General features: G+C 41.5%; 1 protein-coding gene across 1 annotated transcript in view; it reads left to right on the forward strand.

Annotated features, from left to right (window-relative positions):
- The window catches only part of LOC311238616 (melanoma receptor tyrosine-protein kinase-like), a gene marked incomplete at its 5' end in the record, with an annotated part of 70,785 nt that overhangs the window by 35,456 nt on the left and 22,898 nt on the right, over positions 1-12,431 (forward strand). The window contains 7 exon segments of the mRNA XM_084326743.1: positions 306-422; positions 1,831-1,957; positions 2,630-2,703; positions 5,449-5,539; positions 7,919-8,118; positions 10,280-10,412; positions 11,278-11,335. Coding sequence (XP_084182869.1) covers positions 306-422; positions 1,831-1,957; positions 2,630-2,703; positions 5,449-5,539; positions 7,919-8,118; positions 10,280-10,412; positions 11,278-11,335 — 800 coding nt within the window.

Raw genomic sequence — 12,431 nt, forward strand, 5'->3', positions numbered from 1 at the left:
TCTCTCTAGATAACTATGTGGTAATAATGATAGATGTCTCTTCTTCTCTCTAGATAACTATGTGGTAATGATAGATGTCTCTTCTTCTCTGTAGATAACTATGTGGTAATGATAGATGTCTCTTCTTCTCTCTAGATAACTATGTGGTAATGATAGATGTCTCTTCTTCTCTCTAGATAACTATGTGGTAATAATGATAGATGTCTCTTCTTCTCTCTAGATAACTATGTGGTAATGATAGATGTCTCTTCTTCTCTCTAGATAACTATGTGGTAATAATGATAGATGTCTCTTCTTCTCTCTAGATAACTACGTCGTCACAGACCACGGAGCGTGCGTCAGGACCTGCAGTGGGGGAACCTATGAAGTGGAGGAGAATGGAGTCCAGCGTTGCAAGATATGTGACGGACCCTGTCGTAAAGGTAGAGAGACGTGGTGAATCATCTCTCTGAAGGTAGAGAGACATGGAGAATCATCTCACTCTGAAGGTAGAGAGACATGGAGAATCATCTCACTCTGAAGGTAGAGAGACATGGAGAATCATCTCACTCTGAAGGTAGAGAGACATGGAGAATCATCTCACTCTGAAGGTAGAGAGACATGGAGAATCATCTCACTCTGAAGGTAGAGAGACATGGAGAATCATCTCACTCTGAAGGTAGAGAGACATGGAGAATCATCTCACTCTGAATGTATAGTATAGATAATAGATTTTCGTTTTTTTGCGTTCGATTTAGTTCGTTTTTTTTTTTTCGTTTTAGTTCGTTCGTTTTTTTGCGTTCGTTTTCGTTTTAGTTTGTTCGTTTTTTTGCGTTTGTTTTCGTTTTAGTTCGTTCGTTTTTTTGCGTGCGTTTTTGTGCATTCGTTTTTGTGCGTTCGTTTTCGTTTTCGTTTCATCGTTTCTCTGAAGGTAGAGAGACATGGAGAATCATCTCACTCTGAAGGTAGAGAGACATGGAGAATCATCTCACTCTGAAGGTAGAGAGACATGGAGAATCATCTCACTCTGAAGGTAGAGAGACATGGAGAATCATCTCACTCTAAATGTATAGTATAGATAATAGATTTTCGTTTTAGTTCGTTTGTTTTTTTGCGTGCGTTTTTGTGCGTGCGTTTTTGTGCGTTCGTTTTCGTTTTTTTTTTTTTTTTTTTTTTGCGTTCGTTTAGTTCGTTCGTTTTTCTTTCTTTTTTGTGCGTTTTTTTTTTTTTTCGTTCGTTTTCGTTTTCGTTTCATCGTCTTCGTTTTCGTTCGTTTTAGTTCGTTCGTTTTTTTTCCGTTCGTTTTCGTTTCATCGTCTTCGTTTTCGTTTTAGTTCGTTTTCGTTTTAGTTCGTTCGTTTTTTTGCGTTCGTTTTAGTTTGTTTGTTTTTTTGCGTTCGTTTTCGTTTGTTCGTTTTTTGCGTGCGTTTTTGTGCGTTCGTTTTTGTGCGTTCGTTTTTGTGCGTTCGTTTTTTTGGGTTCGTTTTCGTTTTAGTTCGTTATTTTTTTTCTTTTTTTTTTGTGCGTTCGTTTTTTTTTCGTTCGTTTTCGTTTTAGTTTCATCGTTTTCGTTTTAGTTAGTTTTCGTTTTCGTTCGTTCGTTTTTCTAAAGGTAGAGAGACATGGAGAATCATCTCACTCTGAAGGTAGAGAGACATGGAGAATCATCTCACTCTGAAGGTAGAGAGACATGGAGAATCATCTCACTCTGAAGGTAGAGAGACATGGAGAATCATCTCACTCTGAAGGTAGAGAGACATGGAGAATCATCTCACTCTGAAGGTAGAGAGACATGGAGAATCAGTCAGGAACAGAGAGACTGATCTAATTGACCCTTCTCTCTCCCCGTAGCGTGTAGCGGTCTTGGGGAGGGGTCACTGACTGACACCATGGCAATCAATGCCTCCAACATCGAGTCATTCAGGAACTGTACTAAGATCAATGGAGCCATCTCTCTCATTAAGAACTCCTTTACCGGGTAAGGTGTGTGTGTGTGGGGGGGGGGGGGGGGGGGGGGGGGTGGGTAGCATGTTGTTAGAATGTGGTTAGCATGTTGTTAGGATGTGTTATGATGTAGTTAGGATGTGGTTTAGTTAGGATGTGGTTAGGATGTGGTTAGGATGTGTTATGATGTAGTTAGGATGTGGTTTAGTTAGGATGTGGTTTAGTTAGGATGTGGTTAGGATGTGGTTAGGATGTGGTTAGCATGTTGTTAGGATGTAGTTAGGATGTGGTTAGCATGTTGTTAGGATGTGGTTAGGATGTGGTTAGCATGTTGTTAGCATGTGGTTAGCATGTTGTTAGCATGTGGTTAGCATGTTGTTAGCATGTTGTTAGGATGTGCTTAGCATGTTGTTAGCATGTGGTTAGCATGTTGTTAGCATGTTGTTAGGATGTGCTTAGGAAGTAGTTAGGCTGTAGTTAGGATGTGGTTAGGATGTAGTTACTAGTTAGGAAGTGGTTAGGGTGTGGTTACTAGTTAGGAAGTGGTTAGGGTGTGGTTAGGAAGTTGTTAGGATGTAGTTACTAGTTAGGAAGTGGTTAGGGTGTGGTTAGGAAGTTGTTAGGATGTAGTTACTAGTTAGGAAGTGGTTAGGCAGGATGTGCTTAGGAAGTGCTTGACAGTGAGTTTTGTGATTGGCTGCTACAGGGATCCACACACCAACACTCCCCCCATGGATGCTGCTAAGCTCCACTACTTCAACACCGTCAAAGAAATCACAGGTAGGACATAGTGAAGTATCCTACACATGTTTTTAAGATGGTGGATGTTAGAGGGTTAATTAAAGGAGAACACCACCCAAATAAAAGAGATAAAGATAAGATAAGATAAGATATTCCTTTATTGATCCCCTTGGGGATAAAACTCTTGACTTGACTTGGGGAAATTCAGGCATCATAGCAGCATGGGGGGGGGGGGGGGGGGGGGGGGCGGTACAAATATGGGCATGGTAATTGTTGTGAAGGGCCAGATTAAACCGAATATATATATTTATTTATATATATATATTTAATTGTATTTGTATATTCTCTAATATTCCCTGATATCCCTTGTATATTCCTTGTACAATATGCATTGAATATCCATTCTAGCCTACTGAACATCCCATAATAGTCTCCATTCTACTATTGGTCGAGACCTTGGTGCCAGGCTGCCATACCCCCTCAGACCCAGTTCAAACGTACCGCTCCACATGTACGAACAAGTCCTAGTTCCGCGTAGGAATCTGGCTACCGCACCACTAATGGGACTATTTGTTCATAGTATATACTGCGCTACTAAAGTAGGACTTTCTTTTCAGTCCAGTTTCTTACCCTCCAATAGAGTCACAGACGTAAAGCCTCCCCGCGACGCCACGTGTGGGAGTAAGGCCAAGTTCGCCTACCATCGGTATTGAGACATCGTGTATATTAATATTTGAATAGTCATATTTGGCACTATATCGTCGAGTTGGACGTAGTCTATTAAGCTAATAATAGTCTGTTAATATATAGTGCTTCGTGCGGTGAGAATACTACCGTAGTCAGTACCCCATCGTTTCGGGCAGAGAACTGGCTGCTTACCCAGGGTGGTTGACCCCACGTGAAGCTGCACCCGAGGAGCCCCAGAGCCGACGAGCGAGTGGACCTGTATACCGGATTATTCTACCGACGACAGCCCGCCTTCCCAGGCACGGATTATGCTTTGTACACATTGATTATTCCATGGATAAAGACCCCCGACACTGCCGTGTGTTGGAACCCCCCCCCCTGGAGAGGACGCAAGGTGAGGAGACGCTCTGCAAGACGAGGTCGCTTCACGTCTCTCCTCCGTGGACCGGATGACGCCGGCCCACAAAGAGTCCACCTGCTTTCATCTGTGGTCCAAGGATCGCCGGCGCATTGAACGGCACTACAGTGGGTTCACCTGGGATACCCTTGGCCGGATGAGGCAGCCGGATTCTACCCCCCCCCCCCTCCTACTCCTGTCGGCTTACAAGCGACCGGATTAACCCCCCCTAGTGTATCCAGTATATAATCATTAAAGTATCATTGCTGTTATTCCTTAAACTATTCCAGGTCGTATATGTACCACCTGCGCCTTCAGAGATTGGACATTCTCTATTGATATACCGACGAATACTCTTGCCATAAAAGTGCATACTAATTCCATTCATAAATGTGATTGATTTGATTAAGTGCTTGCTCTACACACCATCGCTGTGTAGAAATAAAGACCTATTTCTAATTCGTACATTTGTGTTGGATCCGTTTCATCTACGTGACAGTGTTCATCATAATATATTTATGCCGTGTACTGGGTGGCCGAATATTAAGTACAAAGGTAGTGGTAGTAAGTATCATATCTAGTAATACAGTCAGGGAATTGTACCCCTCAGTTACAGTAATAGTAAAAGACGTTAATATAGGCAATATTAAATAAAGATAAAGTAAAAAATAAGCAGTGTAAACAATATAATTACAGTATACATAACGTACCCTAACTGGCATGCTATACGTCATACGTTATACATTGTAGTCTGTGCAGTTTAGGTGGGAGTCAGACACACTTAGGGCTAGATCCACAAAGAATGGATTGCACGGAGCAAGTTGCACCCTTACTTACAATTCATGATGAATTGAAAATGGGGGACCCTGATGTAAACAAGACAAACGTCTTTCTCTGGTCTGCATCCCCTTAACAATTGTGTGTATTGAGCCGTACTGTATTGTACCCATTCTGCAATCTGTTAAATAAAACTTTCATTCAATCAAGCAATCTGCACAGTGATTGATTGATGAAAATTGTATTAACAGATTGCAGAATGGGTACAGTACAGTACGGCTCAATACACACAATTGTTAAGGGGATGCAGACCAGAGAAAGACTTTCGTCTTGTTTACATCAGGGTCCCCCATTTTCAATTCATAGTGCCATTTTTGACATACACAGCATACATGACATCATGACATGTATGGCATAGGAACATACATGACATACAGGTATATAGTACTGTTACATTTGTGACATATATACGATATGCAAATATACAGTACTGTTACCCATAGATCCAGAGATTATATACATATGATGGGGAGGGGACTGTACATTAGGAGGGGGTGGGCGGGTGGGAGAAAAATATACATACAGTGGGGAGGAGACTGTCTACTTGGGGGGGGGGGGGGGGGGGGGGGGTTGGACCTTTACTTTTTTGGTACCAATTGGGTGGGCAAATTCTAGATGTGATTTATTTTATTCTTATACATCCCTAGATTGACGGGGTACCATAGTAGGTGTGGGGGAGGGGTGACAAAATAGGACAGGGACGGGGACGGGGGTACATACATCTACAGACTCTTTACGCCAAAGCTCTACGTTAACTGTACATGTGTGTGTGTATGTGTGTGTGTGTGTGTGTGTGTGTGTGTGTGTGTGTGTGTGTGTGTGTGTGTGTGCGTGTGTGTGTGTGTGTGTTATCCTGTCTCCAGGGTTTCTCCTGATCCAGTACTGGCCAGGTGACATGGACTCTCTGTCTCCTTTTGACAACCTGGAGATCATCAGAGGAAGGTCCACACACCAGTGAGTCTCCACTGTTCACGTTTCTTTTTACATAGAGTGCTATGAAATACTTTTTTTCATTTTCATTTCAACCTTTACTTAACACTAGCACAGCCGACAAGGGGTCACATGACCCCTAGGCATTTTCAATAAATGTATCCTCGTCACTCAGTCGAGCTCCAGCTCTGTCACTCAATGACTTTTCCTAAAAGTACCCATTTTATCTGGCACAGTTTCAGAAATTTCTAAATGACTTCAGGAAAATGTAATTAGAACGTTATTCCACATATATGGAAGCATATGGAATATATATGTGGAAAGTCACAGCACTTTGCGAGCGTCTAGCGCAGGGGTGGCCAACCCATGGCTTGTGAGCCGCATGTGGCTCTTTGCCCGTCAATGTGTGGCTCTTCCATCCAAAAAAATCATAAAAAAATAATAATATTTTTATTTATTATTTATTTATAAAGAAAAAAGAAAAAAATGTCACTCAAACCTGTGGCAAACCTCATAGTCTTATATTAAGAGGTAATTATATAGTTTACACTGTTTATTTGTCTCATATTTCTCATATAAGCTGTGGGGTCATCTGACCCCTTCCGGCGGGAATCAGTGACATTTTCTCCATGGATGTTCTAGTGTTAAAATCGTAAGCATCTGAGGTTTCCCTCATTTACAGAAACGACGATTGTACAAAAATGTAAACAGTACATAATACAAACAATATTCACAGAAATATTGAGAGTAACGCCAGAGTAAAAATAAAAAACGTTTAAAATAATTTTAAAAGATCAGCTAAAACAGTTACAGGTATAGTCACACAATGGTCTGAAATCATACGTTTAAACGTACCGAGGGAAGGGAGAACCTCCCATTTCAGAGAGAGTTGGAGGACATTCCATGAGTTAGAGGCATCAAAGGAAAAAGGCTGACTTCCCTAGATCAGAACAAACTTGAGGAACCCTAAGAACCATCCAGTCATTCGATCGAGTTGAATAGGTTCCAATATTCCAATCTAACAGTGAGGAGATATAAACAGGTTGTTTACCAATAAGTAAATATACCAATAAAAAATTAATACCAGTGTTTGTTGCGCGTTTCTGTAAGAGAAGGCCAACCCACCCTATCATACAGGACACAATGGTGAGTATCATATCTGTCACCAGTAATACATCTGAGAGCGGAGTGATATGCAGAATCCAGAGGTTTAAGAGTTGATGCCGCAGCATGCCTATAAATTACATCACCAATAGTCCAAAACTGATACGAAGACTGATTCAACTATTCTTTTCTACTAAATAGAGGAAAATGGGATATGTTTCTGTACAGGAAACCAATTTCTGTCGCAGTTTAGAGGCAAGATTGTCCACATGGAACTTAAATGTAAATTTCTCGTCAAGCCCACTTACCGAAGGGTAGGAGTTCTGGCCCTGTTCTTCAAAACTGAAGCGGTTCGGTTTTTGCGTTCTTTCCAGTTCAATAAAATAACCCGTTTGGATGCTAAAAAGGCCAACGCTACAATATTTTTTACAATCTTTGCTTGAGCAGTGACCATTTTTACGCCCAATATACAAGTTATAGGGCAAGGATTAATGTCAATTTGGAGAGTAACTGAGTGACAGGTCCTCAGCCCATGTCAAACCAAAATTGCCTAAAAAGCGGGTTCTGATTGGAACACGTTACAGAATGACCTGAAACTCTCTGACTATGTAACACTGGATGCTTTTAATGAAGGGACTAGAGGTCTAATCAATGGTCTATCGTTGTTTTGATCACACTGTAACCATTCCTCATTACCAACCAAGGATCACTGCTCGTTTCTGTACCGATCAATAAAGTAGGACAGAATAAGCTACATTTGAATCCCATGTCCTTGGCATTGGTTAAAGATTGTATGATCGACCACATAACTGACCAATCCCCAACCTAGTGCTCTCTCAGAGGCGGCCCATCCACGTGTCGTCTTTTACCAACGGAGTTGCAGTTTTCCGTGATCTGATTGGCCACTGACGCCTAGTTCTATCACCGGTTAAGCTTGGCGACTCTTTCGAAGTTGGTTAAGGTTAGAGTTTGTCTTAGAGCAGGGCGATAGAACACCAGCCCTGATTCCAAACTCTAACCTTAACCAACTTCGAAAGAGTCGCCTATAAGCTTAACCAGTGATAGAACTAGGCGTTAGCTAGCTAGCTAGCAGGCTGTTAGAGGCGGAAATAGGCGTAACGCGATTGGCGCAGAGAGAAACGTCAGTGGCCAATCAGATCGCGGAACCCGAACGCGGAACCGCAACTCCGTTGGTAAAAGGCTACACGCGGCCGGCCCGTCCCAGCAGCTCGTTGAGTGTAGAGTTAGTTCTCCTGAGCAGCGCTATGAGACTATAACGTGAGCGGTCTCTCCCCTCAGACGGGTGAGCCTCGCTGTGGTGAAGGTGCCTCATCTCCGCTCGCTGGGCCTGCGCTCGCTGAAGGAGATCAGCGCCGGGAAGGTGGTGATCAAGCAGAACCCTTCTCTGTGCTATCTCCAACCGGACCAGTGGAACCCGCTGTTCAGAACCCCCGGCCAGGCGGGCAGCATGGCCGACAACAACGACCGGCTAACCTGTGGTAAGTTCTGGATCAATTAGAACCCTGTGGTCAATTATGATCAACTAGAACCATGTGATCAATTATGATCAACTAGAACCATGTGATAAATTATGATCAACTAGATTCGAACCATGTGGTCAATTCTGATCAACTAGAACCATGCGATCAATTCTGATCAACTAGAACCATGTGGTCAATTCTGATCAACTAGAACCATGTGATCAATTATGATCAACTAGAACCATGGGGTCAATTCTGATCAACTAGAACCATGTGATCAATTATAATCAACTAGAACCATGTGATCAATTATGATCAACTAGAACCATGTGGTCAATTATGATCAACTAGAACAGCGTTTCCCAAACTCTGGGTCACGGCCCCGTTTTTATAGGGTCGCCAATAAAAAGTTTAAAAGAAAATCAAATTTCTCTTTTGGGTCTCGAGCTGAAAAAGTTTGGGAACCCCTGAACTAGAACCCTGTGATCAATTATTATTATCAATTAGAACCCTGTGATCAATTATGATCAATTAGACCCCTGTGGTCTGGATACATGGTGGGAAGTTAGATACACATTTGAACGAATTCTGAGAATTCCACTCAAAACCAAAACATTTTCTTTCCGTACTCAAATTAAGTAGTTAAAGGTTGAATCTGTAATTTGGTAAAACAACAACCTCTCAGCAAAAGAGCCCCACTTTGTTCACATTATTTTTGTCTTGGTCTGAGGTGTGGGTTTGAGTTTTAGTAACTTATTATACTGTGGATTTCACCAGGTGTGATCAGCAATAGCAACTCCTCTCCTACCCCCCCCCCCCCCCCCCCCAAACTCCAACCCACACATCACAAAACTAAATTAAACAAAGTGTAGTACACCTCTTTTGCCTAGAGGTCACTGTTTGACCACATTACAGATTCTACCTTTAGATTCAGATTAAGACAACTTTATTGATCCCGCGTGGGGAAATTCATATTTGTAGCTTCACGAGTAACAAAAACAACAAACAACAGAAACAAAAAACATCTCAATGACAGCACGGCAACAACAACCTTCCATGCGATACACAATCCAGTAAAAGTTAAAGTAAAAACAGACAACTAAATGTAAAATGCTACTTAAAATGACTACTGTCTGTGTTTAAAAGTCTGATAGCCGAGGGTTAACCTCGTTCCCAGTTTTATCTCCTCCGTGAGATAAAGACTGGTAAAGCACTACGGCCGAAAGTGTCTATGGGGTAGAATTTCCGGTGTATGTACTTCCCTGGAAGCTGCCTCCAAACGGACCAAACTTTTCCCGAATCCTGTCGGCAAACAAGCTATAGAACGTCCCGGTCATGTAGTAAATTCTTCAGGCAAAGCCGTTGCAGTGGCTTAAACGAGTAAATATTGTGCACTTCACACGTTTCTATACTTGTTTTGTCGAAACCAGAAAGCCTGTAGCCGGTACTTCCTGTACTTCCGTTTGCACACTTTAGGAGGCATAGCTTTACCAGCCTAGCCGAGGGTACAAAAGATTTGGCGTAACGGTTGGTCCTACTTGGTGGAACGTCATAACGGCGGCCAGAAGGCAACAGCAAAAACCGCGTGGCGAGGTTGATTGGTGATGCTCGTCCCCTTCTTGACCACCTGGTCCGTCCAGAGAGAACTAGGTCTCTCTGTTCTAGGTCTCTCTGTTTTACTCCAATTATTTTGGAGCACACTTTCACAATATTCTGTAGGCTGTTCCTATCAACTTGGCCTTTAACCCCTAATTTCTCATCTTTATATGTATATGTTGTGTCTGTCCACTATGTTTGTTACTTTGTTATTTTTTCCCCCTATGTAAAGCGACCTTGGGTCTCTTGAAAGGCGCTATATAAAATGAAGCTATTATTATTATTATTATTATTATTATTATTATTATTATTATTATTATTATTATTATTATTATTATTATTATTATTATTATTATTATTATTATTATTATTATTATTATTATTATTATTATATTATTATTATTATTATTATTATTATTATTATTATTATTATTATTATTATTATTATTATTATTATTATTATTATTATTATCTTTAATAGATAGGCCACTGAACCAGCAGATTTAATACTGTGTGTATACCATAGTGTTTCATGACTACAAACCAAATGAAATGGGTAATCCATGTCCTCTCTCTCTTCCAGAGCGGCAGAATGAGACGTGTGATGCCCAGTGCACAGAGCAGGGCTGTTGGGGACCGGGCCCCACCATGTGCTTCAGCTGTCGACATGTCAAACGTGCAACGCACTGCGTGGAGGTCTGCAACCTGCTGGAGGGGTAAACCTAGTCATAAATACTATCGTATTACAGGAAGAGGTATACATAGTGTATGTACTAGGGATGCACCGATCCGATAGGGCTGGGCGATATGGAAAAAAAATCATATCGCGATAACGATATGATAATGTTATCATATTTCTCGATATTGATAATTATCGAAATTGTTATAAGTATTAAAAAAAATTAAAAAAAAATTAAACAACAGATGTATGTTTATTTTGCAGCAATTCTTTGTCGTTGCCGCCATCTTTAGTGTTACATCCCCTCACACTCCAGTTCTCAGGCTGCAGCTGGTTTGAAAGCGAAAGTAAACCGGCTTCTCTGCTGGCTGTGGCTCCAGAGGAGTTGAACAGTTCTGGGCTTTGGTGCTTTTTTGGTGGACAAACCACCGCACATGTGCACCGTGACTCATGACTGGAGTCTAGTTCTGCTAGCACACATAGCCTACTGTGTACAGACGGTTTCAAACTGTATTTTAAATTAGAAAGCAAACAAAATAAATGGACAAGAGAAAAAAAATCTCAATTTGGTCAGTATTGTCATTTGGACAAGCAAAGCCATTACTTTAAGTTGCAGGCAAGAAGACAAGTCTGTCCACTGTCTGGTTTTAAAACTGCCCTGTTGCAGGTAAAATAAAAAAAAAAAAAAAACATTAAAAAGAAACGATTTTTCGATATTTTTTTTAATTTCGATATTCGATATCGATTATTCAAATATATCGTGATATTTATCGTTATCGTTATATCGCCCAGCCTACGATCCGATATTGATATAAATAGCTGGATCGGGTATCGGTAAAAAAAAATAATATATCGGATATAAAAAAAAATATATAATTTTTTATATAATATAATGTCTGCAGGGAGCCCAGGGAGATGCTGGTGGGCAGCAGGTGTGTCGAGTGTCACACGGAGTGTCTGGTGAGAACGTGACGCTGAGCTGCCATGGACAGGTATTTTAACCCCTTCTTATCCGTTCATTTCAAACCTTTATTGACTGTATGTGGTGGAGTGAGCGGACGCCCCACAAACCCTCTGCGGCCTCCACCTCGATGGGCACCTAGCCCTCCAGCCCTGCGTGTCACATGGTCCATGACCAGCTGGTCATATTAATCCTCTTTCTTTCACGAGCCTCCTCCATACGGGACTATTTCACTTTGATTAGGCTGTATTAAGAGACTATTTCACTTTGATTGGGCCTGTATTAAGAGACTATTTCACTTTGATTAGGCCTGTATTAAGAGACTATTTCCTTTGATTAGGCCTGTATTAAGAGACTATTTCACTTTGATGGGGCCTGTATTAAGAGACTATTTCACTTTGATTAGGCCTGTATTAAGAGACTATTTCACTTTGATTGGGCCTGTATTAAGAGACTATTTCACTTTGATTGGCCTGTATTAAGAGACTATTTCACTTTGATTGGGCCTGTATTAAGAGACTATTTCACTTTGATTAGGCCTGTATTAAGAGACTATTTCACTTTGATTGGGCCTGTATTAAGAGACTATTTCACTTTGATTAGGCCTGTATTAAGAGACTATTTCACTTTGATTGGCTGTATTAAGAGACTATTTCACTTTGATTGGGCCTGTATTAAGAGACTATTTCACTTTGATTGGGCCTGTATTAAGAGACTATTTCACTTGATTGGGCCTGTATTAAGAGACTATTTCACTTTGATTGGGCCTGTATTAAGAGACTATTTCACTTTGATTAGGTCTGTATTAAGAGACTATTTCTATCTCTCTCTCCCCCCCCCCTCTCTCTCTCTCTCCCCCCTCTTCTCTCTCTCTCTCTCTCCTCTCCCCCCTCTCTCTCTCTCTCTCTCTCCCTCCCCTCCCTCTCCCCCTCTCTCTCTCTCTCTCTCTCTCTCTCTCTCTCTCTCTCTCTCTCTCTCTCTCTCTCTCTCTCTCTCTCTCTCTCTCTCTCTCTCTCTCTCTCTCCCCCCTCTCTCTCCCTCTCTCCCCCCTCTCTCCTCTCATCCTCTCTCTCTCCCCTCTCTCTCTCTCCCCCC

The sequence above is a fragment of the Notolepis coatsorum genome (assembly GCF_963971535.1).
Source record: "Notolepis coatsorum genome assembly, chromosome: 12".
Classification (NCBI taxonomy): domain Eukaryota; kingdom Metazoa; phylum Chordata; class Actinopteri; order Aulopiformes; family Paralepididae; genus Notolepis; species Notolepis coatsorum.